General features: G+C 45.7%; 1 protein-coding gene across 1 annotated transcript in view; it reads right to left on the bottom strand.

Moving 5' to 3' along the window:
• Positions 1-27,919, bottom strand: part of vegfc (vascular endothelial growth factor c) — a 184,743-nt gene that overhangs the window by 70,608 nt on the left and 86,216 nt on the right. Inside the window, exon 2 of the mRNA XM_080189443.1 lies at positions 2,619-2,826. Coding sequence (XP_080045569.1) covers positions 2,619-2,826 — 208 coding nt within the window. The remainder of the gene's footprint in view (positions 1-2,618; positions 2,827-27,919) is intronic.

Raw genomic sequence — 27,919 nt, 5'->3', positions numbered from 1 at the left:
ACATATGAAGAGAGGTTGGATTAACTGGGCTTGTACTCACTGGAATTTAGAAGAATGAGAGGGGATCTCATAGAAACATAATATAAAATCCTGATGGTGCTGGACAGGCTAGATGCGGAAGAATGTTCCTGATGTTGGGGAAGTCCAGAAGTAGGGGTCACAGTCTAAGAATAAGAGATAAGTCATTCAGGATTGAGCCGAGGAAGACCTTCTTCACTCAGAGAGTTGTGAACCTGTGGAATTCTCAACCACAGAAAGCAAATGGGGGACAGTTCATTGGATATGTTCAAGAGGAAGTTGGACGTGGCCCTTGTGGCTAAAGGGATCAAGGCGTAAGGAGAGAAAGTGGGAGTGGGATACTGAAAGTGTATGGTCAACCATGATCATATTGAATAGTGGTGCAGGTTTGAAGGGCCAAATGGCCTACTCCAGCACCTATTTTCTATGATTCTACAGTCATCTGGGATTATGGCGACTTTACTAAAAGATTGCCAGTATTATTTCAAAGAAGGGCAGAGGAGTTACCCCTGGTTTTCTGGCTGATATTTATTCTTCAATCAACTACAAAAACAGGGTATCAAATTGTTGTTTGTGTCAGTTTCCTGCCACATTTCTGAATTGCAACAGCGTCACACTTCAAAAGTAATTCATTGACTGTGAAGCATTTTGAACCATTCGGAGATTGTGAAAAGTCCGACATAAATGCCAACCTTTTCTCCCCATTCACAATGGAGCAACTGCCTCAAAACCATTGACATTTCATTGATGGGTCAAAATTAACAATCAAAAGTGGGCGTTAAATCCAGCTTTAACAAAGTTGAATGAGATCTCAGATATTGTTTCGCAATAAGTTATGCAGCGGTCAGAATGACCCACTAAACAGCATTTCCTATCGCATAACAACTTCAAAGGGATTGAAGGGACGCTTACAGCTTTCAAGTGCACGTTTCCACATTGTATTTGTCTGGCAGCGCTGCTATTGAACTGGCCACAGAAACAGGAGTTGGCCATTCAGCCCCTCGACACTGTTCTACCATTCAGTTGGATCATGAATAATCTGTGTCTGACTTCTGCCCAGATTGATTCATAAGAACATAAGAAATAGGAGCAGGAGTAGGCCATCTAGCCCTTCGAGCCTGCCCCGCCATTCAGTAAGACCATGGCTGATCTGAAGTGGATCAGTTCCACATTCCCGCTTTCTCCCCATAACCCTTAATTCCCTTGTCTATCAAATACCTATCTACCCGTGACTTAAATATATTTTGCGAGGTAGCCTCCACCACTTCAATGGGCAGAGAATTCCAGAGATTCACCACCCTTTGAGTGAAGAAGTTCCTCCACAACTCTGATCTAAACTGCATCCCCCCCACCCCCCGCCCTGCCCCAGGATGACAGCACTATTCGGTGATGGGAGATTGAGAAGACTAGGCCCATGGTTTCTGGTGTTTGGAAGAATGGAATGTTATCTCATTGAGGCATATAAAATCATAAGTGGACTTGATGAGGTAGATGCTGAGGGGTCCTGTATGGAGAATATATTATAGGCACCATGGTTTCATGATAAGGGACCAGTCGTTTTGGACTACGATGGGGAGGAATTGTTTCACAGAGGGTTGTGAATCTTTGGAACTCTCTACCCCAGAGAGCAGTATGTGGATGTTCAGTCAACAAGTAACCTCAGTGTAATAATTCTTCAGAGGCAGGTGTCCCTTCACCAAAATCATTTTATTTACAGTTCCAACAGCAGTACACAGAGTGCTATCAGTCAGCAGTCTACCTTCAGAAGTGCCAGAGGAACTGACACTCCTAGTTAATTACAAGGAAAAGACTCACTGGCTGGCCCATTAATTGACTCCTTAATCAGGGAGCTCATATTCCAATAGGTCTGATTAAAGTCATTACACTCAGAACTGAGTGACCCAAGCCAGGAATTGAACCCGCGACCCTGGCACCGTGAGGCAGAAGTGCTAACCACTGTGCCACCGATATTTAGCTTGCCCTCAACGTTATGTGAGTGGGGTGGCCCAACAGGGAGAGCGGGTCAACTGCACCCCAACTTTGCTTCTGGAGAGGTTGATCCACGTGCCTCCCTTGTAATATTCTGCCCTGGCACTGCTATCTATAATGGTTAGGAAAGTGTTGCCATCTACATAGCAAACCAAAACCTTCAAAAACATTGAAGCAAATCTGAAATGAGCAGGGGTTTCAGCAAGGTATCAGCATGATGGCAGTGACCCCAGACATTAGAAACAGATGTGATGCCTTCAGGGCTATACACTGACAGGGGATCTCTTTCAAAGTTAAGAAACTCTGTTAATTACCTGACTAGTTTGCTCAGTTTTGTTAGGTCCACATGGTTAGGTGCATTGGCCATGCTAAATTCTCCGTCGGTGTACTTGAACAGGCACAGAAGTGTGGCGACTAGGGGCTTTTCACAGTAACTTCATTGCAGTGTTAATGTAAGCCCACTTGTGATACTAATAAATAAACTAAACTAATTTCTGTAAGTCAGGCTTTTAGAATATGGCTAAATTTGACATGGTTAAATTATTGAAATGCATCTTACGATTTTGATCAGAAGACTGAGGAAAATTTTCGCCATCAAGGTTGTGACTTACTTTTAAGAATCTCAGGGTTATAAAATGTTGCAGCAAATGTCACGGGTTCCTCCGTTGCTGTTTCAAAGCCTGTTTCCCTGTACTGCGGTCGGCCTCTCATTGACTGACACTTCAACATTTTCCAGTGCTCCGGGTAAAATATCGTCATGAGTTCATCCACACTGGACACGGACCGCAACTGATGTTCCAGTTCACTGCTCATGTGACCCTGGGAAAGAACACACAGAGAGTCAGTACACAGGCAACAATTCAGAGGTGGTGATGCTTGAAATTAGGGCAGCGCAGTGACCTGAGACACACATTTACAAATATCTGACCGCTGCAAAGACCATCAGTCACCAGATCTGTCAAGCACCATTTCCTGGATCACACATTGTGAGGTGCACAGTCCTGAATTATTCAAAAGTGAACGATCTATGCATCATAAAATCTCTACAATGCAGAAGGAAGCCATTCAGTCCATCGAGCCTATGTCTACAACAATCCCATCCAGACCTATACCTACAACAATCCCATCCCGTACCCCATGTATTTACCCCTCTGGCACTAGGGCAATTAAGCATGGCCAATCAACCTAACCTAAACATCTTTTGACACAAAAGGGCAATTTAGTATGGTTAATCAACCTAACGCACAGAAGAACATAAGAACATAAGAAATAGGAGCAGGAGTAGGCCATCTAGCCCTTCGAGCCTGCCTCGCCATTCAATAAGATCATGGCTGATCTGAAGTGGATCAGTTCCATTTTCCCGCTCTCTCCCCATAACCCTTAATTCCCCTGTCTGTCAAAAATCTAGCTACCCGTGACTTAAATATATTTAGCGAGGCAGCCTCCACCACTTCAACGGGCAGAGAATTCCAGAGATTCACCACCCTTTGAGTGAAGAAGTTCCTCCTCAACTCCGTTCTAAACTGCCCTCCCCTTATCTTGAGGCTGTGCCCTCTAGTCCTGCTATCCTTTCTAAGCAGGAAGAATCTCTCTACCTCTACCCTATCCATCCTTTTCATTATCTTATACATCTCTATAAGATCCCCCCTCACCCTTCTAAACTCCAACGAGTACAGACCCAGTCTATTTAGTCTCTTTTCATAGTCCAACCCCCTCAACTCCGGTATCAGCCTAGTGAACCTCCTCTGCACTCCCTCCAAGGCCAAAATATCCTTGCGCAAGTGCGGAGACCAAAACTGCACACAGTACTCCAGCTGCGGCCTCACCAGTGCCCTGTACAGTTGCAGCAAGACCTCCCTGCTTTTATATTCAATCCCCCTCGCTATAAAGGCCAGCATCCCATTCGCATATCTTTGGACTGTGGGAGGAAGCCGGAGCATGCGGAGGAAACCCATGCAGCAATGGGGGGAATGTGCAAACTCCACGTGGACAGTCACCCAAGGCCAGAATTGAACCTGAGACCCTGGTGCTGTGAGGCAGTAGTGCTCGCCACTGTGCTGCCGTGCCACCCAAATGAGGTAACTTAAGTATGAGGTTTGCTGATACACTTGATAAGATATGAAAGCCATAAAGATAAACAACTTGTGCACTTCAATGGAGAACAGAAGAAAAACTTGTAGTGATTCTGCTCCTGGACTAACAATCTTTGAAGTCAGGACTAATACTCCAAAAAAAGAGTTCTACTCACACCAAGACAGTTTGTGCATTCAAATCTAGTCCATAAATAAGACCAATTTTCAACAAAAACAGTTACAGTTTGAAATCTGAAGGGGGGACGGGCGGATTAAAGGAATTAACTATTTTATGTATTAGTTGAATCCACCCAGGTCTAAAGGTATATTTTGCTCTTTTGGTTAAAAAAGCAGCAGTGTTCCTCGTGATCTTATCCGAGAAACAGTGAACAATGGAAGTTCTACCTCTTCATTTTTCTATTTCCTTCAGTAAGTAATTTACAGATAAGGGTGTTAAAATCAATTTACAGACAGGCATTTTCAGATTTTAAAAAGGTATATTAATTACGTAATATGTAAAGATGCATACAGAAACTGAATCGTTTCAGGCCAAATTTCAAAGTGTGATTTAACGTGGAGGCCCTTTCAATCCACTCAGCAACATGCCTAGTGACAGAACGGGGAGTGAGAAAGGTTTCAGATTTCAGCAGGAAAGCACATCATTTTATTTGTTATGACCTTCCATAATCTTTGTAGCAATGAACTTTGGAATCATCTGGGTCAGATTCAAACTGCACAAAATGCAGCCAGATTCATGACATGAGAATCTCAAAATTCAGATCTGGAACAGTCAGGGGTGCAGGAACAGCTCTCTGAACCCCAGAGACAAATTCCTCTCGCCGCACCAAAACCCTGTCAGGAAATTAGCCACATAACCTCTTCTGAGCCTCAGGGAAAATTGGAATGCAGGTACCTTTCCTATGGGGCGGCACGGTGGTACAATGGTTAGCACTGCAGCCTCACAACTCCAGGGTCCTGGGCTCAGTTCGGGCCCTGGGTAACTGTGTGAAGTTTACATATTCTCGTTGTGTCTGCGTGGGTTTCTTTCGGGTGGTCCAGTTTCCTTCCACTGTCCAAAGATGTGGGGGTTAGAATGATTGGCCATGCTACATTGCCCTATAGTATCAGGGGGATTAGCAGGGTAAATGCATAGGGTTATGGGGATAGGGCCTGGGTGGGATTGTTGTCAGTGCAGACTCGATAAGCCAAGTGGCCTCCTTGTGTGTTTGGATTTTATGATTCTATGATCCTCATACTGAAGCAGTCCATGTCCAACTACAAGAAGACCTGGACAATATCCAAGCTTAAGCTGACAAGTGGCAATTAACATTTGCATTGCACAAGTGCTGGGCAATGATCATCTCCAACAAGGAAGGGTCTCACCATCGTTCCTTGAGTGCAGACAAACAAGCTTTGACAACTTGTCCCTCTTTTCTGTAATATTCAAATTATGCAGATGTTTTTATCGATTATTTCTTGCACTTTTAGATGGTGTGATCAGGCCTTATATAACTCACTTATAGAAGGGAGAAAGTTGAAGTGAATCCCAGTCAGTGTTGACCTCTGAATGGAGCTGACTCCACTTCAGCACCAGTAAAGCCATGTGTTAATCTGATCGTAGAATCATAGAAACCTACAGTGCAGAAGGAGGCCATTCGGTCTATCGAGTCTGCACCAACCACAATCCCGCCCAGGCCTTATCCCCATAACTCCATGCATTTACCCTAGCTAGTCCCCCTGACACCAAGGGGCCATTAGCTTGGCCAATCCATCTCATCACCACACTCTGGTGCCTGTTGAGGTATACTGAGGGAGAATTTTACATGCCAGTGCATCTAACCAGTGTGCCTTTTGGACTGTGGGAGGAAAGCGGAGCACCTGGAGGAAACTCACGCAGACACGGCGAGAACGTGCAAACTCCACACAAACAGTGACCTAAGCCGAGAATTAAACCTAGGTCCCTGGCGCTGTGAGGCAGCAGTGCTAACCACTGTGCCATCATGCCACCCTGATCACGTGCATACTTATTCATCTTGGATTGGAAAATTTTGATTGCCGGCAGACTTGCTAAATAGTTACTTTGCAGCAGTTTTCACAGGAGAAAATGATGCTCAAGCATCAGAGATATGAGGAAAACTTAACATGAATCTACTCGCTAGACTTCATGTAAGGATCAAAAAACATAATGGGGATAACTAATAAGACTTAAATTGAGGAATATCCAGTGACAGATGTGTAAAGTAGGCGAGGAATTGTCATTTTCTTCAAAACTCTATATTCAGAAATTGTCCTCTTCGATTGGACAATCCTTACTCTATTATTTAAGAAGGGTAGGAGAGACAAGTCAAGAAAATATAAGCCTATTAGTCAAACACCTGTTGTAGGTCCATTATTAAAGTCTGCTCTAAAGAACAGAATGACTCTCCACTTGTACAAATACGAATTTTTAAAGGGAGCTAACATGGAGTTGTAAATGATAAATCATGTCTAAAAGGCCCAGTTGAAATTTTTGGAAATGTAATGAATATGGTCAGCATGGACTTGCAGAAGGCATTTGACAATTCTCCCTTTGAGAGATTGTTAACAAAAATGAAAACACATGGGATTGAAGGCAAACCTATTGTCATTTTCTTAAGTTCAATTGTGGGTCGTGGGTGTCACTGGCTGGGCCAGCACTTATTGCCCATCTCTAGTTGCCCGAGGGCAGTTGAGAGTCAACCACATTGCTGTGGCTCTGGAGTCACATGAGTTTATGAAGGTAAATGTTCCCCACTTTCACTTTATTACTGTCACCTTTAAAGAGGTTAAAAATTAAGTGTGCAACATAATTGATAGCTTGCATGGATAAACTGAACTAAGGAAACTTGGCAAAGCAATTCTGACCGCCTTTGGAAAACTCCATTGTCACAGACGTTTATAGATGTGAAGTCAGACACATCCCATAAATTTGCTCTTCTATTAAAGGTTAGCCTTCATTTTCGTGGTAAAAAAAAACAAGCATGTGATGATTTATCTTAGTCAATTATTAAATAATGAAGCAATTTGTTTGAAAGAATTGTACTGGAGTGTGATGATATGGCTATCAAATTCATTTACATTCATATGAGTGTTTAATCTATTCTAATCAACTGACATTGTTCTCTCTTTATTAGACAAGCAAATCTACTTTGGTTACATCTGGGAAAGGTTCCTCACTTCCAGCTGTTGTATGTTAGGAAGTGCAGTTAAAAGCTAAGTTAATGTCAACCCAAGCCACCACCACAGACTTGACATGAAAAATTCTACATTCAATAGTTATTTTTTCAATTAGCCTCGAATTTGTTCTTGATCGTTCCATAGTCTAAGATATGATTTTATAGCTGAACGAAATAATATTCATTTCAGGAGTAAACTTTTCAATCTGCAATTTAGATCAATCGAGCAAAAAACATTTTCTGTGTGCTAAAATTACATTGGAAGACTTTGTTTAAGATTATTTATTAGTGTCACAAATAGGCTTACATTAACACTGTAATGAAGTTACTGTGAAAATCCCCTAGTTGCCACACTCCGATGCCTGTTCGGGTACACTGAGGGAGAATTTAGCATGGCCAATGCACCTAACCAGCACATATTTTGGACTGCAGGAGAAAACCGGAGCACCTGGAGGAAACCCACGCAGAACAGGGAGAACATGCAGACTCCGCATAGACAGTGACCCAAGCTGGGAATCGAGCCCGGGTCCCTGGCGCTGAGAGGCAGTACTGCTAACCATTGTGAAGGGAGTGGCTAATCTCTCTGACAATAAGAGGCAGTTTATCATGGCCAATCCATCTAACCAGCACATCATTTGGACCGTGGGAGGAAACCAGAGTACCCGGAGGAAACCCACGCAGACACGGGGAGAAAGTGCAGACTCCACACAGACAGTTACCCAAGCTGGGAGTCGAACCCGAATCCCTGCCAAAGTGAGGCCACTGTGCCACCCTAACAATGAGACTGATCATTGCTGTGATTTGGATTCGAACTGAAGTTGCTGTGGGCACAACGCAGGGTACTGACCAGTATCTGATCATGGTGGCACACAAAACTGACATGCAGATTCCTCCGAAGTAGTCTGAGTTCCTTCCTAGGGCTGGAACAAATCTTCATACCTTTCAGTTGCACTTTCCTCCAAACCACTAACTGCATTCTAGTCCTTTACTCTTTCATTTAAATAATCCTATTTATAGATTTGAGCAAAAGTGGCCACACAGCAGCATTCGGTTACGATCAGGAGTAAATGGGAAAAGATTTGGGTGAAAAAGTTCCAATATGACAATTATGCATTCATTCTCCAATTGCACTTAAATAAAAGCAAAAGCTAACTTAAAGTGCACCAGACAGTGGCTGCATGCCTGAATGCTTGTTCTTAAGTAACCTCAAAGGGCAAGAGATGAGAGTCAGGCATCTCCAATTGTGGGCATCTTAGTATGGCTTAAAGTTTGTAAAGTCAAGTTGTTCATTTCTGGATACCAAAGTGACTGAAACAGCAGATGTAGATCACAGTGTTTAAGTGCAATTTAGCTTAATCAAAAAAGAAATCATGTGCTGTAGCCCACAGATACTGAAAGAAAGTCTATTACATGTGGAGAAGGGGGTTCTATGATAGCTCCTGCCCTGTAATCAACCAACCAAATGTCTTTCTGTTCCATCACTAGTTAAGTGATACATTGATGGCATAATTTTAGATCTATAAGGCGAATCTTCCAATATAATTTTAGCACACAGGAGACCTTGTTTGCTCAACGATCTAAAATGCAGGTTCAAAAGTCTCATCCTGAACTGAGTATCATTTCGTTTAGGTATCAAATCGTATCTTAAGACTATGGAACTGACAGAAAGCCTTCTCAGAAGACTAAACTACACTGGCTCTCATCCCTCTTCTAATTGCGTACCAAAAATCCGCAGCAGCAGAACATTGTAGTCTGAATGTTCTTTCAGTGTGGTTTTATGGTAGTAACTGCAATGCAGAAGCACTCAATCTCTGTCAAATGTTCACTGCATGAGCTCCTGCACAATGCAGTGGATTCAATTAACAAGGGTTTGATCAAACCACAAGTACATGAAGGCTTCATAACCAGCGGCCTGATTCTAATCAAGTGTTCCTGCATTTAGACTCCTGCCACGTGGGGGACACACGCAAATTATGCCTTCTTGTCAGCTTTGCGCACTTTTTATTTTCCAATGAGATCTTGCAGTACCCAAACTTCCGTTTGATCTTTATTTTGCATTCAGGTCACTTTTGTGTAGACAGACTGCCCGCATAATACAAGTGGGGCTCATTGTTTCGCTTCAGCTACCTTGTGGACATTATGTTCCGAATGTCAGTAAGTAAGCTTATTTTGATAAGGAACCGTATGAATGAAAAATCACATGCCGGAATTTTGTCGCCACGCCTGCCCCAGAATCGGGGTGGGTGGGGCTCGCAGAATGAAATTCTCCATTGGCGACAGGCAGGATTATATGAGCCTCATCCGAGTGAGGTTGTAAAATACTGGCCTCTGTGTCTCCAGTGAGTTAGCTGATTTAAGTAGCTGGGGCAATGTAGGAACAGTAGACCATCACCTCCTCGCGTTTGCTCTGTCATTTAGTCAGATCATGGCTCATCTGTTAACTCCATCTGGTTTCGCTGCACATTTATCTCCATGTGCTTTTATATTGTTGACTAGCAAAAATCTATTGCTGTTAGCCTTGAAAGATTGAGCTGACCCAGTATCTGGGTGGTTAGCACTGCTGCCTCACAACGCCAGGGACCCAGGTTTGATTCCCAGCTTAGATCACTGTCTGTGCGGATCTGCACATTCTCCCGTGTATGCGCGGGTTTCCTCTGCTTGCTCCGGTTTCCTTCCACAGTCTGAAAGACATGCTGGTTAGGTGCATTGGCCATGCTGAATCCTCCCTCAGTGTTACCTGAACAGGCACTATACTGTGGTGACTAGGTGATTTTCACAGTAACTTCATTGCCGTGTAAATGTAAACCTACTTGTGGCACTAATAAAAGCTCCAGAACCTTTGTTTTTTGAGGGGGAAGGATGGGAATGCTCTATTTCTTCTGCTATTAGTGTGAAAATGCAATTGAAAATGCACTTCCTTTGAAATGTTCCGGCTCAAATCTTAAGATGATGTTCCCATGATTTTAATTCCCCTACGCACCGCTGGAAGGGATAAAAATCAGTCAGGCTTCCTACTCCTGATCACTATGATGCTTGCTTCATTGTCCAAGTACATAGCTATTAGGTGGGAGAGGGACTAGCCCATAATGATCTCCAAGAGCGAATAATTACACTCACTGGGATAGATTATTGCCTTCTTTGTCCAATGGCTTCTTCCCTGCTGCCATCAGACTTTTGAACAGACCTACCTTATATTAACTCGATCCTTCTCTACACCCTAGCAATGACTATAATGCTACATCCTGCACTCTCCCTGTTCCTTCTCCCCTACGTAGCTATGAACCAGATGCTTCATTTGTGTAGCGTGAAAGAAACAATACTTTTCACTGTATAACAATACATGTGACAATAATAAATCAAGTGAAATTAAATCAAAGCCATTTAATTTCTCATTCTTTGAATCATATCAGCTAGCCATGGTTACCAATGCCGCATTGCCCTCGCTGCAACATTATCCTTAAGAATATTGATAGAGGGATCTGGGGCATTGAGTTTAAAAAATTGGCAAGTCATGTTGCAGCTTTATAGAACCTTTATAGACCGTACTTGGAATATAGTGTTCAATTCTGGTTGCCACACTATCAGAAGGATATGGAGGCTTTGGAGAGGGTACAGAAAAGATTTATTAGGATGTTGCCTGGTATGAAGAGCATTAACTATGAGGATAGGTTGGAGAAACTTGGTTTGTTCTCACTGGAACAACGGAGGTTGAGGGGCGACCTGATAGAAGTCTACAAGGTTATGAGGGGCATGCGCAGAGTGGATAGTCAGAAGCTTTTTCCCAGGGTGGAAGAGTCAATTACTAGGGAGCATAGGTTTAAGGTGCGAGGGGCAAGGTTTAAAGGACATGTACGAGGCAAGTTTTTTACACAGAGGGTGGTGGGTGCCTGGAACTCACTGCCGGGGGAGGTAGTGGAAGTAGATACGATAATGACTTTGAAGAGGCATCTGGATAAATACATGAATAGGATGGGAATAGAGGAATATGGTCCCCAGAATTTTCTTTGTAGTTAAGATATAATTGTGCAAAAGTCTGATAAACCTAATCAGACATGTCACAAAATACCTTGCTCCAGTAAAATCTGGGTCATTACGATTAGCAAAGATTTTTTACAGAGAAAGGCCAAAGTATGTGCATCATGTTCCAAAGCCTTGACAAAGAGCACTATCTCTTTGTAAAGTACAATCTATCTCCTAGTAAGGCACAACAGATCAAAGTTATCTTCTGGGGGGAGCCCGGCTGGAGTTATACCGCGTAGAATCATAGGTTCCTCACAGGAGCCAACAGAGTTGTTGGGGGAAAGTGATAGGTCAGTGGTTTTTAATCCAGCCAGCTTGCGGTGTACTGAAAGGCAGTAAGCACAAGTAGTTGCCAATATCCTTATTATATGTTTCAGTCATCAAAAATAGTTAGTCTGATCTGAACCAAATGTGTAGCTGGTTTATTGTGAGACATTTTCAAATGAAAGGTTGCTCTGTGGAGAAAAGGAGAAAGTAGATGATCCGCGTTAAAATTTGGGGATTTTATTTGCACATTTAATAATAACTCTTTGTAGGTTTTGGTCTAACACTGTGCTCCTTATCATCTCACAGACATTCCTAGTCACCACTTTCAAGGGCTCGACAGCTGCTTAACTCTGTTTTTAGGATTTCCTACAACACGTGTGGCCTCCAGGCTTGGTGGTTTATGGAGTCCATGAATGAGTGAGTAGCAGAACTTTCTTCGCTGCTGGATTTAATCACATGAAGGTGCCTCAATGTTGTTAAGCGTAGCAGACTTGCCATAAACATGTCAGTCAGCTTGTGCTGACAGTTCAGTTAGTTTCCTCCAAAAACCTCATGGAATAAGTTGATCCCAATCAGATAGATCCCAGTCAGGTAGATCCCAGTCAATGGTGGGATTGCTGATTGGTGCCAATGTTATAGCTGGCAATCCCGGAATAGGGAAGGGATGGGGGCATATCAGTTACTGTTACTGTTCCTGATTGCTTTCCAGCTTGCTCGCACTTGCATGTCAACAGACAGTTGGCAGTGGGTTCAGTTACAATGGGCAAAGAGAAACTTACATTCAGAGAAACAATGGATGAAATGGTGCTGCCTCACAGCATCAGGGACGCAGGTTTGACTCCCGGCTTGGGCCACTGTCTGTATAGAGATTGCACATTCTCCCTGTGTCTGCGTGGGTTTCCTCCTGGTGCTCTGGTTTCATCCCACAGTCCAAAGATGTGCCAGTTAGGTGGACTGGCCAAGCTAAATTACCCCGTAGTATCAGGGAGACTAATTAGGGTAAATGCGTGGGTTTATAGGGATAGGACCTGGCTAGGATTGTGGCCAGTGCAGACTCAGTGGGCCAAATGGCCTCCTTCTGCACTGTATTTGAATTCAATTTAAAAAAATCTGGAGTTAAGAATTTACTGACCACCACGAAACCATTGTCGATTGTTGGAAAAACCCATCTGGCTCCCTAATGTCCTTTAGAGAAGGAAATCTACTGTTCTTGTCTGGTCTGGCCTACATGTGACTCCAGAGCCACAGCAATGTGGATGACTCTCAACTGCAACTAGGGATGGACGATAAATGCTGGCCCAGCCAGCAATGCTCATGTCCCATGAATGAATAATAAAACATATTTATTTCCATCAAAGATTATAATAGACACAAAGCCAATCAAAGCCAATCTGTCCTGCTGATCTTCAGCACAAACCAAATTCTAGCCTCAACAAGCGGCATAGCAGAGCAGGCTTGAGGGGCCGAACAGCCTTACTCCCATTGCTAATTCGTAAAGGTTACTTCGACCCTCTGATGTGAAAATGGCCTTCAGTCATTCAGATTTCAGCTAGCTTCCTCAGTCCTCCACAGGTTTCTCCTTTATATTTTTGGTTGCTTTCCCATTTCAAGGCCATGTCAGAATCAACACAGTTACGTGTAGGGGAAGGAAATAAAAACACCTTCTCACATCCTGATTGGGGCTTGTTAATATGATGTCTGACACTGACAGTTTAAGTTATGTGAACCATATCCACTGGGGCATAAAGATGGATAAGATATGAAAGCAATGTACAAAATGATCCCATCAACTCTTTGCCAGCTGGCATCGGTCACTATTACCTCATCTTGAAAAACAATTGTTGTATAATACGCAGAGGCATTAATGTTTTCCTTGCCTGTATTTATTTATTCTCCAAATAAACATTTTAGTCCATCGAGTGCTCCACAATAAATGCTGGAATTTTACCGCCTCACCCACCCGAGGCTCATAAGATCCTGCCCGAGGCCAATGGGGAATGCTGTTCTGTGAGCCTTGCCCATCCCGATTCTGTGGCGGGTGAGGCAGTAAAATTCCGGCCATAAGGTTGATTCACGGACCCTCGATCCTCCTCATAGGGAGCTACACACAAAGGGAGTACTGATTGGAGAATTAGGCTGGAATTCTCCAACCTCACCTGCAGCTGGGATTCTCCAGCCCCGCTGCAGTGGATGAAGTTTTGGCTGAGTGCCAAACTCTCCGTTTTCACTGGCAACGTTGGTGGGGTGAGCGGAATCAAAGAAGTTTAAAATTTATTTGTCAATGTGATAAGTAGGTTTGCATTAACAATAGAGTTACTGTGAAAATCCCATTTGCCACGTTCTGACACCTACTTGGGTCCACTGAAGGAGGATTTACAGTAAAGTTTATTTATTAATCACAAGTAAGGCTTACATTACACTGCAATGAAATTACCATGAAATTCCCCTAGTCACCATGCTTTGGTGCCTATTCGAGTAAATGCACCTAAATAGCACGTCTTTCAGACTGTGAGAGGAAACTGGAGCATGGCCAATGCACCTAACCTGCACATCTCTGGGAATCCACACCCGGAGGAAACCCACACAGACATGGGGACGGCGTGTAAACTCCACACAGACAGTGACCCAAGATGGGGATTAAACTCAGGTCCCTGGCGCTGTGAGGCAGCAGTGCTAACCATTGTGCCACCAGTGGTCCACTTTGGTAGGAAGAATGGTAGGAAGGACTATTACTTACGGGGCGAAAAACTGCAGCAGGCGACGGTGCAGAGGGACCTCGGGGTCCTTGTGCATGAGTCGCAAAAACCCAGCCTGCAGGTGCAGCAGGTGGTCAGGAAGGCGAATGGGATGCTGGCCTTCATAGCGAGGGGGATTGAATATAAAAGTAGGGAGGTCTTGCTGCAGCTGTATAGGGCATTGGTGAGGCCGCAGCTGGAGTACTGTGTGCAGTTTTGGGCGCCGCACCTGCGCAAGGATATTTTGGCCTTGGAGGGAGTGCAGAGGAGGTTTACTAGGCTGATACCGGAGTTGAGGGGGTTGAGCTATGAGAAGAGGCTGAATAAACTAGGCTTGTACTCGTTAGAGTTTAGAAGAATGAGGGGAGATCTCATTGAGACGTATAAGATGATGAATGGGATGGATAGGATAGAGGTGGAAAGACTCTTCCCGCTCAAAAAAGACAGTAGGACTAGGGGGCACAGCCTCAAGATAAAGGGGGGGCGGTTCAGAACGGAGTTGAGGAGGAACTTCTTCACTCAAAGGGTGGTGAATCTCTGGAATTCTCTGCCCGTTGAAGTGGTGGAGGCTGCCTCGCTAAATATTTTTAAGAAGCGGGTTGATGGGTTTTTGATAAGAGAGGGGATTAAGGGTTATGGGGAGAGGGCGGGAAAGTGGAACTGAGCCACGACAGATCAGCCATGATCTTATTGAATGGCGGGGCAGGCTTGAAGGGCCAGATGGCCTACTCCTGCTCCTATTTCTTATGTTCTTATGTTCTTATGCTGGCCTGGTAGAGTCCTGGCATTACAGTGGCAATGTCGTTATTGATGCTCCCATCAAAAGTACCTGCTATTGTAAGGGCTAAAATGTTGAATACACCTGGTATATGTAAACAGGCATGTTAGACACGCTTGTATGAGAGCAAGACCTGACCATCTTATAAGGGCATAACTATAAGGTTCATGGTGGGAGATATAGGAGGGATGTCCGAGGTAGGTTCTTTACTCAGACAGTGACTGGGGTGTGGAATGGGCTGCCTGCTGTGACAGTGGAGTCGGACACTTTAGGAACTTTCAAGTGGTTATTGGATAGGCACGTGGAGCACACCAGAATGAGAGGGAGTGGGATAACTTGATCTTGGTTTCGGACAAAGCTCAGCACAACATCGAGGGCTGAAGGGTCTATACTGTGCTGTACTGTTCTATGTTTCTATATTGTATCTCAGCTTTGCTAGTGTACATTGTGATCTTATCATATGCATGGAGATGTCATTTTGACTCTGAATGAAATACTGTCTTGCAATTCCTGCCTACTCATCATTAACCTCTATCTAATCTCAACCAAAGTGGCAGAATTGGAGATTTTTTTCAGTGATAGTCAAAAGCTGGCAGATTGATGTTCCGATTATTTTCTGACTCAGGGCAATATTTACTAAACTAACATCGACACTTTCACACAACTGATTGTATTCTCCAGTTCACGATCTTCCGAGCTTTCGACCTTCCTGTAGTTCTGTGAATCCATTACTTCCTTCTCCCCAGCACCGTGACTGTGTCTGATGTTGCCTAAACCTAAATTCTCTTTACTTCTCTCTTCCTTTAAGTTGCTGCTTAAATCTTACCTCTCTTCACCAAACATTTGACCATTTGTCCGAATGCCTCCATCTTTGGCTCAAGGTCCATTTATAATTGTGTTGAAGCGCCTTGGGATATTTTACCATGTTAAAGGCGCTAGCTAAATGTGAATTGTTCTGGACTGAGTCGGAACATTGTGGGTGTAGCTTTGGGGAGGCAAGGATGATAGAACCCTCTTCCTCAAAAGGCGGTGGATGCTGGTTCAATTGTTAGGTTTAAGTCTGAGATAGGCAGATCTTTACAGAGCAGGGGTGTCAAGGGATATGGGCCTAGGGCAGGTACATGGAGTTAGGCCACAGATCAGCTATAATCTTATTGAAAGGTGGAATGGGCTCGAGGGGTTGAATGGCATACTCCTGTTCCTGTGTTCCTATAGGGAAGAATTGTCATAGTTTCTGTATAGCAGCTTCATTAATGCAAAAATAACGTGTTAACAATGTCATTCCATGTATTGTGATTCTTAATTCCAGAAAGGCTGCAGAAGAAAACATAGGCAATGTCTAAAAAGTCAATATTGTTAGGCGAGGAACAGTATAATTCCCTCTTTGAAACACATCCATTTAAAAAAAATCAATCCATTCTAATAGTAATTATCTTTCTGGATGGTGCTTTGCCTTGTAAACAAATGTCTGGGAGTGGGGTGTTAGGGAGGAATGCATTGAATCACAGAGTCCTGCACGGTTTATCATTGCGATCGTTGGGGAGTGCAATTTGAGGACCACCTACATTCTGCTCTTCGCAAAAATCCTAACAAATACTCCATTCTAAACACTGCTCCCTGCCAACAGAATGAGACACTCATAAATTGTGACAGTAAATATGTCCACATTGGACTCCACTTCCTTTACTAAGAGTGAACTGATTGCAAGAAAATAAAGAAGGGCCTCCGTTTATACGGTGCTTTTCACAACTTCAGAACGGTCCAAAGTGGTTTACAGCCATTGAAATACTTCTGATGTTGTGGGCACATCTGATAGGTAGGAAAATGGCAGCCGCTAGGTGCACAGCAAGCTCCCGCAAACAGCACCATGATAACAATCGAATAATGCTAACCATGGTGGCACAGTAGTTAGCACTGCTGCCTCACAGCACCAGGGACCCAGGTTCGGTTCCCGGCTTTGGTCACTGTCTGTGTGGAGTTTGCACGTCTTCCCCCTGTCTGCATGGGTTTCCTCTGGGTGCTCCAATTTCCTCCCACATCCAAAAAAAGTGTGTGGGTTAGGTGGATTGGCCATGCTAGATTGCGCCTTAGTGTCAGGGAGACGAGCTAGGGTAAATGCATGGAGTTATGGGGATAGCGTCTGGGTGGGATTGTGGTCAGTGCAGGCTAGATGGACCGAATGGCCTCCTTCTGCACTGTAGAACTCTATGGAGTCTATGATAATCTGCTTTAGTGACTTTGATTGGAGGATGAAAATTGGCAGCAGTGCTGCGGAAAACTCCTCTGCCCCTCTCTGAACAGACTGAGTGAGAAGCTAGGCCAGATGCTTTAGAGCACTTGCTGGTTGGTGTGTGATTACTCACCCACCTCTTGGCCCCTCTCCACGAAGCATAAGGCATAAGTCAGAAGTGTGAAGGAATGTTCATTTGCATGGGTCAAGGCCAGTAGAAAACCATGAAGCTTGACACCATTTGGGACAAAGAAGTCTTCAGCACCACATTGCCTTATGTGATCTCCTCCTCATTTTCATAGGGCAGGATTCGCCAGCTGCGCTTGCCTGAAAACCGGAGATTCCCGTCCAACTTCAAAGGACCTTTACGTGGTCCACACCCCCGCCGGCTAGAATTCCGGTGATGGGCGGGATGGGAGAATTCCAGCCATAGAACTCCCTACAGTGCAGAAAGAGCTTCCCACCCAGGCCCACTGCTCCATTCTATTCCATAGCCCTGCGCATTTACCATGGCTAATCCACCTAACCTATATACCTTTGGATACTAAGGGACAATCTAGCATGGCCAATCCACCCAATCTGCACATCTTTGGAGTGTGGGAGGAAACCAGAGCACCCGAACCGAAGGGAACCTATGCTGCTGACACAGGGAGAACATCCAGTCTCCACATTGGGTAGACTAATCACAAACTGGATGATCGCTTTGCAGAACAACTTCATTCCATTCACATGAATGACCCCGAATCTTCCTGTTTCTCGCCATTTTAACCCAGCACCTTGCTCTCACACCCACACGCCCGTCCTTGGCCTCCTGCAGTGTTCCAGTGAAGCCCAGCCCAAGCTGGATGAACAGCATCTCACCTCATCTTCTTGTTGGGCGTGTTGCAGCCCTTGGGATACAATGCTGAAGTCGGCAGCTTTAGACTGTGACCTTTCTCTGCACCTGCAGGGACGGCAGGGTGGCACAGTGGTTAGGGCTGCTGCCTCACAGCACCAGGGACCCAGGTTCGATTCCCAGCTTGAGTCACCGTCTGTGTGGAATCGGCACATTCCACCCTAGTCTGTGTAGGTTTTCTCCGGGTGCTCTGGTTTCCTCCCACAGTGCGAAAGATGTGCTGGTTAGCTACACTGGCCATGCTAAATCCTCTCTGTGTACCCAAACAGGTGCCAGAGTGTGGCGACTGGGGGATTTTCACAGTAACTTTGTTACAGTAAGCCTATTGAGATACTAATAAATAAACTTTAACTCTTTCACCTGAGCCTGGAACGTGCTGCCTGGGAGGGTGACAGAGGCAGGTTGCCTCATATTCTTTAAAAAGTATCTGGATGAGCACTTGGCACATCATAACACTCAGAGCTACGGGCCTGTCTGGTGGTTTGGGGGGAGAAGGAGGTGGGTCAGATGTTCCTCTGAAGGGGAGGGGGAGTGAGGCCAGACCATTCTCTAGGGGGGGTGGTGAGTGAGGCCAGTTCAGTGTTTGGGAGAGGGGTTGGGGGGGGTGGGAAATGGGTAGGATGTATCTCAGAGGTGGGGGAGAGGCCCGGTCGCTCACTGTTGGGAGTGGGGCAGATGGATCTCTGGTGGGTGGGCGGGGGGGGTGCAAGTGGATCTCTGGTGGGGGGGGGCAGGGGGGTCCATTGCTACTCTGTGGGCAATTGGTGGGGAGGGGATGGGATCAGAGGTGGTAGTTGGGGGTGTGGATAAGGAGGACAGTGATGTGTGTGGGTAGTTGGGGGGGGAGGTGGATAAGGGGGGCAGTGATGTGGGTGGGTAGTGGGGGGGTGGATAAGGGGGACAGTGATGTGTGTGGGTAGTGGGGGGGTGGATAAGGAGGACAGTGATGTGTGTGGGTAGTGGGGGGGTGGATAAGGGGGACAGTGATGTGTGTGGGTAGTGGGGGGGTGGATAAGGGGGACAGTGATGTGTGTGGGTAGTGGGGGGGTGGATAAGGGGGACAGTGATGTGTGTGGGTAGTGGGGGGGTGGATAAGGGGGACAGTGATGTGGGTGGGTAGTGGGGGGGGTGGATAAGGGGGACAGTGATGTGTGTGGGTAGTGGGGGGGTGGATAAGGGGGACGGTAATGTGTGTGGGTAGTGGGGAGGTGGATAAGGGGGACAGTGATGTGTGTGGGTAGTGGGGGGGGTGGATAAGGGGGACAGTGATGTGTGTGGGTAGTGGGGGGGGGGTGGATAAGGGGGACAGTGATGTGTGTGAGTAGTGGGGAGGTGGATAAGGGGGACAGTGATGTGTGTGGGTAGTGGGGAGGTGGATAAGGGGGACAGTGATGTGGGTGGGTAGTGTGGGGGGGGGTGGATAAGGGGGACAGTGATGTGTGTGGGTAGTGGGGGGGCGGATAAGGGGTACAGTGATGTGTGTGGGTAGTGGGGGGGTGGATAAGGGGGACAGTGATGTGTGTGGGTAGTGGGGGGGTGGATAAGGGGGACAGTGATGTGTGTGGGTAGTGGGGAGGTGGATAAGGGGGACGGTAATGTGTGTGGGTAGTGGGGGGGGTGGATAAGGGGGACAGTGATGTGTGTGGGTTGGGGGGTGGATAAGGGAGTAAGTGATGTGTGTGGGTGGGGGGGTGGATAAGGGGGACAGTGATGTGTGTGGGTTGGGGGGTGGATAAGGGGGACAGTGATGTGTGTGGGTTGGGGGGTGGATAAGGGAGTAAGTGATGTGTGTGGGTTGGGGGGGTGGATAAGGGAGACAGTGATGTGTGTGGGTAGTGGGGGGGGTGGATAAGGGAGACAGTGATGTGAGTGGGGCCCATCGCTCCCGCTTTTTGCTCCCGGGCCACTTCCTCTGCTTTCTGCAGTTCGGGAGTGACCGGACATGGACCCGCCTTTTCAAATTTTTTTCCAAATGCGTGTGTGCAGTTCAGAGCTCCGATCGTTCCGGGTGCGCTAAGCCCTGCCCACAGCACAAATGGGACTGCAGGTGGCTGAGTGTGTATGGGGGCGCCCGGAAGCAGATTTCTAAGTTGGATCTGCATTACTGCCAGATTAGAACGAAAATGATTCCTCTCTTTACATACGCTGCCGGATCTGAAATTTTTCCAGCATTCTCAGACCTTATTGCCTGTCATGCTGTAGGATATTCTGAAGTCGGGGAAGGGGCTAAGTGAATGCAAGTCTTTCTTTACCATGTCTATCCTGCGATAACTGTTGACAGTGCATTAAATAGACTGTCAGAGGAGGTCAGGATTGTGCTCGATGGTGACATTGATTGGGGTGGTAGTCTCCCAAAACTGCTCTTTGCAAAGAAACACTGAACAAGCCCTCTTTGCTGAGGGTAAATTAAGATAACTCGTGGGCCACTGGAAATGAGAACATCTCAAAACAAGCTGCTAATCTGCTGATCTTGGGCTCGGACATAGCTCGGCACAACATTGAGGGCCAAAGGGCCTGCACTGTGCTGTACTGTTCTAAGTTCTATGTTCTAAATTCATTCATCAATGTGACAAGTAGGCTTACATTAGCATTGCAACAAAGTTACCGTGAAAATCCCCGAGTTGCCACACTCTGGCGCCTGTTTGTGGTAACACTGAGGAAGAATTTATCATGGCCAATCCACCTAACCAGCACGTCTTTCAGACTGTGGGAGGAAACTGGAGCACCTGGAGAAAGCCCATGCAGACATGGGGAGAACATGCAAACTCCACACAGACAGTGACCCAAGCCAGGAATCAAACCTGGCGCTGTGAGGCAGCAGTGTGAACCACTGTGCCACCGTGCCAAGCCCTATACCAAACCCGCCAGATTTACCAACTATCCCGACCCACCAAAGAGGGGCTTTTTCGAATTCACTTGATTCACGCTCTTAAGAACTTTCCTATTCCTGGTCAGCTGTTGATTTGTTTTTGAGAAATTTGCCTTGGCGATTACGAGTGGAATTTTTCTTTTTGATCTGAGTATCATTGTTCCAATGCCAGCAATGAAAAAATGCACTTGTTCCTTCGAGCTCTCTAACCCTGGCTCAAACCACTCTGTACAACTTGATGTGATATGAAGTACCCTTCAAGAGTACGGCTGCCAAACTTAAATCAAAGTTTTTTTTTCCTTTGAGCTATTTTGGAACGAGGAGTACTGGGCAGTTTTCAAAGCGTGCACTGCTTTTGAATCCCAATTTTGGAACTAAATACTGAGAACCCAGTCAAAAGTTCTCAATGGCGCCTGTTTCAATTTGGTTCTGTCTGACCCTGTGCATTTTAATTCCCAATGTTATTCGGGTTCAATTCCAGCCTTGGGTGACTGTGTGGAGTCTGCACGCTTTCCCCGTGTCTGCGTGGGTTTCCTCCGGGTGCTCCGGTTTCCTCCTGCACTCCAAAGATGTGCAGGTTAGGTGGATTGGCCATATTAGGTGGACTGGCACATTAACTGACAGTGTAGCACTCCCTCAGCATTGCAATGGAGTGTCACCCTAGCTTATGGCCTCAACTCTTCGGAGTGGAGTTTGAAACTTTGTGAATTTGGGCGGGATCCTACCACCCCACCGCAGGGCTGGAAAACGTGGTGAGCCGTTTGAAAGCCCATTGACTTCGGCGGGGCTGGAAAATGCCGCCCTTCAAAACAAAAGTGCCACTAATTGAGCCACAACTGACACTTCTGTGCCTCCGGTGGCCAGAAGACTGTAAAATAGGTTCCAGTGAAGAGGCCGCCATTCTGTATGTTGATCTCAGCTATCCAAAATGCCAACTGTCTTTCTGTCACTGCATTAAACTGTTTCCAAAGTGAACAGCTCTCAGCCCTGAGTCTCTCTCAGTCTCTATCCTGAGAACCAGTGGCAATTATTGGTCACACCCAACATATAGAGGAAATTTGCCCCTCAGGGCCCTCAGTTAAACTTGCTGATGGACACATCTAATATTGGGTGGCAATTTGGACAGAGAACAGTACAGCACAGGAACAGGCTTTTCAGCCCACCAAGTCTGTGCCAACACATGACGTCGTTCTAAATTAAGTACCTTTTGCCTCCCCATGGTCAGTATCCCGCTATTCCATCTATTTGTCAAGATGTTTCTTAAATGTACCTGCTTATACCACTTCTTCTGGCAGTGCACTCCACCCTGACCCACTGAGATTTTCCAACATTTTATCTCTGAGGAATGGTTTTATATCCAAAATATTAACCAGTCATTTCTCATTACAAGTGCTAACCGTTGCATTTCTGTTTGTGTTTTATTCAATAAATTTGTTTGGTAGAATCATAGAATCCCTATAGTGCAGGAGACTATTTGTCAGCCTGCCCTGACAAAAATCCCACCAGGTTCTGTCCTATTCCCGTAACCCCACATATTTACCATCCTAATCCCCCTGACGTTAAGGGGCAATTTATCATGGCCAATCAGCCTCACCCGCACATCTTTGGAGTGTAGGAGGAAACCAAGGCACCCGGAGGAAACCCATGCAGACATGGCGAGAACGTGCAAACTCCACACAAGCAGTGGCTGAAGCTGAGAATCGAACATGTGTCCCTGGTGCTGTGATGCAGCAGTGCTAACCACTGCGTTGCCCTGTTGTTAGCAACAATGGTAACATTAAGTGGATAGAAACGGAACAAGGACATGTGGAAAGATTTTTAAAACGAAGGAGGTGGAACGAATGGCGAAGAAATGTAACTAAAAAATGAATGACTGGAAGGGAAAGCTACACAGTCATCTAATGTTTTAACCAGATACTGATTTTTGGAAGCAATTTGTTTCTTTTCATACAACTTTTAGAATCATGCTGTGAATGAGTTCTACTCCCACTGATTTAAGAATAAATCTTTCCACCCAAGTGTTAGGATGTAGCCTAAAGGCAGAGTGAGGACTTAACTGCAAAAAACTAGAAACAATGTCAAAACTGTAAAGAGAAATGCAAGTGAAGAAAAGGCACAAAATTCATACAAAATCAAAAGGATTAATGTGAGAGAGAGAAAGAGCTCAGAAACAGAGGGGTAGCATCAACAGATATTATCCCTGGCCCCCTCCCCTTCCCCCAACCAAATTATAAGGATATAATAATATTGTTGGAGGCAAAAAATCAGCAATAACTGCAATAACTAAAAATAAACTTGCATTTATATAAAAAGACATGTGGGTTAGGTGGATTGGCCATGGTAAATTGCCCCTTTGTATCCAAAGATATGTAGGGTAGAGGGATTGGTCGTACTAAATTGTCCCTTGGTGTCCAAAGATGCGTAGGCTAGAAGGATTGGCCATGGTAAATTGCCCCTTGGTGGCCAAAGATATGTGGGCTGGGGGGATTAGTTGGATAATTATGTGGGGTTATGGGGATAGGGCCTGGGTAAGGTATTCTGTCAAAGAATCAGTGCAGATACGATAGGCCAACTGGCCTCGTTCTGCACTGTAGGCTTTCCATGATTCCATGGATTAGCATCTTAGGTCATCCCAAAGTGTTTAATAGCCAATGAAATCTCTTTGACCTGCAGTGATTGTTGTAATGCAGCCAATGCAGCAGTCAATTTGTGCACAGCCAGGTCCCATAGACAGCAAAGTAATACAGGCCGTAATGGTAATATTGATCTGTTTTAGTGATGTTGGTTGCAGGAGAAAAATTGCCCAAGTACACTTGGAAGGAAGAATCTTTCACATCCATCTGAGAGGTTAGACAGTGATTGAACACGTTTGAGAGACAGCATCTAAAACAAGATGTTGCCTGGTCTGGCGGGTAATAGATATGAGGAGAGGTTGGATAAATTCAATTTGTTCTCACTGGAAGGAAGGAGGCTGAGGGGTGACCCGATAGAGGTTTACAAGATGAGTGGCATAGACAGAGTGGACAGTCAGACGCTCTTTCCGAGGGTAGAAAAGTCAAATATTAGGGGACATAGGTTTAAGTTGTGTGGGGAAAAGTGTAGAGGAGATGTGCGAGGCAAGTTTTTTTTTACAGAGGGTGGCGAATGTCTGGAATGCGCTGCCCGGAGAGATAGTGGGAGTAGGTACGATAGCAACATTTAGGGGGTAACCGAACAAATACATGAATGGGATGGGAATGGAAGGATATTGACTCCATAACTGCATTATGGACAAGATTTACGAGCATTTGGAGAGGTTTGACATGATCAGGAATAGTCAGCATGGGTTTGTCAAGGGCAGGTCGTGCCTTACGAGCCTAGTTGAGTTCTTCGATAATGTGACTGAACACATTGACGAAGGAAGTGCCGTGGACGTAGTGTACATGGACTTCAGCAAGGCGTTTGATAAGGTCCCCCATGCAAGACTTCTTGAGAAGGTGAGAGGGCATGGGATCCAAGGGCCTTTGGTCTTGTGGATCCCGAACTGGCTTGCCTGCAGAAGGCAGAGAGTGGTTGTGGATGGGTCTTTTTCTGAATGGAGGTCAGTCACCAGCGGAGTGCCCCAGGGATCTGTTCTAGGACCCTTGCTGTTTGTCATTTTCATAAATAACCTGGATGAGGAAGTGGAGGGATGGGTAAGTAAGTTCACTGATGACACGAAGGTCAGTGGTGTTGTGGATGGTCTGGAAGGATGTCAAAAGTTGCAGCAGGACATAAATAGGATGCAGGACTGGGCGGAGAAGTGGCAGATGGACTTCAACGCGGATAAATGCGTAGTCGTCCATTTTGGCAGAACCAACGGGATGAACGAGTATACTATCAAGGGCAGGAGTCTTAGTAGCGTTGAAGAGCAGAAGGATCTTGGGGTCCGGGTCCACAGGACTCTTAAATCGGCCTCGCAGATGGAAGAGGTGGTCAAGAAGGCGTATGGTGTACTGGCCTTCATAAATCGAGGGATTGAGTTTAGGAGTCGGGAGGTAATGCTGCAACTTTATAAGACCCTTGTCAGGCCTCATTTGGAGTACTGTGCGCAGTTCTGGTCGCCTCACTATAGGAAAGATGTAGAAGCTATTGAAAGGGTACAGAGGAGATTTACAAGGATGTTGCCTGGACTGGGAGGCATGCCTTATGAAGTTAGGTTGAGGGAGCTGGGTCTCTTTTCCCTGGAGAGACGAAGGTTGAGAGGCGACCTGATAGAAGTTTATAAAATGTTGAGAGGAATGGATAGGGTGGATTCTCAGAGGCTATTTCCCCGGGTTGAAATGGTCGCTACGAGAGGACACAGATTTAAGGTGCGGGGAGGAAAGTACAGAAGTGATGTTAGGGGTAAGTTTTTCACTCAGAGGGTGGTGAGTGAATGGAATCGGCTGCTGTCAGTGGTGGTGGAGGCGAACTCGCTGGGGTCTTTTAAAAGACTTCTGGATGAGTATATGGGGTTTTATGGGATTGGGGGTTATAGATAGGTCTATAGATTGGTAGGTGTTGTTGTGATCGGCGCAGCTCGTGGGCCGAAGGGCCTGTTTGTGCTGTAGTGTTCTATGTTCTATGCGCTATGCATATGGTTTTAGTTTAGGCAGGCATTATGATTAGCACAGGCTTGGAGGGCTGAAGGGCCTGTTCCTGTGTTATATTTTTCTTTGTTCTTTGTTCAGTGCAGCACCAAAGTGTTAGTCTATCTTAGGTGCTTAGGTTTCGATAATGGGACTTGGCTCCACGATCACTCTAAGTCAACAACAATCTGAACCAGTGCTAACGTCTCTACTGGAATTTAACCTCAGATCAAACTTCAAGGTTGTGGGTCAGAGGAGGTTTGCACGTGTGGAAGGAGATCTGTCATGAACGGCAGAGGGAGGAAGGGAAAAGGAGGGATAGACCAGAATAGACCAGAATTTGACTGACTGATATGTCAGCCATATGAAACTGAGGGGTGTTAATATACCATGGTGGCAGTCACCTAGGACACAGAGGCTCAAGATGGGCAGCAGGTCGAGAGTATGGAGGAGACAACTGAAGGCTTCTAAGAAGATCCTCAATTTGATGAAAATTAAAGATGAACTTTTCTTGGAGCGACAGGTATCCCAAGGTATTATTACATGAGCATTGCAGGTCATGTTAGCCCCGTCAGAAGTTGACAGGCAGAGTTGTCAGAATAAGGAAAGTTGCCCTAATGTTTCTGTCGAACAAGATTCCTCTTAACTTCTCCATCATAAGGAAAAGACGCCATGGTCTGGATCTTTTTTTAACTGGGGTTCAGGAAACCGACATCCAGGTGAATTCTGGGTCTCGACACTGCACCTCAAACGCATTGTAATGTTATTTTTGCACATAAATGTCCCAGTTGGATAGTAGGTAAGCTCGGCACCCTATTAGAGGTGCCCGTCAGCTCCAGGAGCTGTCTGTCTCTCTGATTCCAACAAAAAAGGCTTGTGGCAGCTATGTTGGAGCCTGCCACTACCTTGGCTTAGAGAACAGGATAAATTCTCAGGAATGACGGTGGCCAGGCCAAACAAAGCTCAAGCACATCTTCCAGTGCAGATTACTCGAAAGCTCCATGACCTTCACCAACAAATGGACATCTTTGCTCTGTCTCCACAATGGACCTGACAACATTTAGAATCAAAGAATCCCTACACTGCAGAAGTCGACAATTCGGCCCATTGAATCTGCAGTAACAACAATTCCACCCAGGCCCCATCCCCATAACCCCACATATTTACCCCGTTAATCCCTCTAACCAATGTGTCCCGGGTCATCAAGGGGCAATTCAGCATGGCCGATGCACCTAACCAGCACATCTTTGGACTCTGGGAGGAAACCCAAGCACACACGGAGAGAACGTGCAAACTCCACATGGTGACAGAAGCTGGGAATCGAATCCAGGTCCCTGGTGCTGTGAGGCAGCAGTGCTAACCACTGTGCCACCATGCGCACCCGATGGTTCGGCCAAATCACATTTAAAAGTTGCCTTCCAAAACACCTTGGGCTGTTAATTGGTGGAAAGTTGGTTCCCATTTCCCATCATGTGCCAGCTCTATGGAAATTTCAGGCTATCCTGGAGGCATCATGGTCCTGATTCACACTCCAGGATGGCAATTTTCAAACCGCCCATGATGAAGCCTTTTGCCATTTGAAAACCAGACTTGGAAACCTTTGCAGATGAAGCCGCCTTGGGTGGCATGGTGGCACAATGGTTAGCACTGATGCCTCACAGCGCCAGGGACCCAGGTTCAATTCCAACCTTGGGTTACTGTCCGTGTGGAGCTTGCACCTTCTCCCCGTGTCTGTATGGGTTTCCTCCGGGTGCTCCAGTTTCCTCCCACAGTCCAAAGATGTGCAGGTTATGTAGATTGGCCATCTAAATTGACCTTTAATGTCAGGGGGGTTAGTAGAGTAAATAAATGATGTTATGGGAATAGGGCCTGGGTAGGATAGTTGTCGGCACAGGCTTGATGGGCCAAATGGCCTCCTTCTGCACTGTAGGGATTCTATTCTATGATTCTATATCAAGCGAGGCTGCACTCCAAGGCTCATAGGCATCTCTAAGGATAACATTGCACAATTGTTTTGACTACCAGAGCAATATTTCACAGTTAAAATAAGCCAACAAGCCAATAACATTACTAAATACAGTGAGAGCTTTCTATTGCATCCCTTGGTACTAGCCTTGACTCCAGCCTTGCTGGCAAAACTACTGGTTATTAGCTTCATCTGCATTACTAACATGTGGGTGTTAACGAATTATAGATGAACTTAAACTGGCAGTCATGTCAACAGAAACAGTTATTTAGCCATAATCCTTCTCCACACAACTGA

The sequence above is a fragment of the Carcharhinus amblyrhynchos genome, chromosome 5, assembly GCF_965287045.1.
Source record: "Carcharhinus amblyrhynchos chromosome 5, sCarAmb.v2.hapA, whole genome shotgun sequence".
NCBI lineage: Eukaryota > Metazoa > Chordata > Chondrichthyes > Carcharhiniformes > Carcharhinidae > Carcharhinus > Carcharhinus amblyrhynchos.
This window is presented reverse-complemented; position numbering and strand designations above follow the sequence as displayed.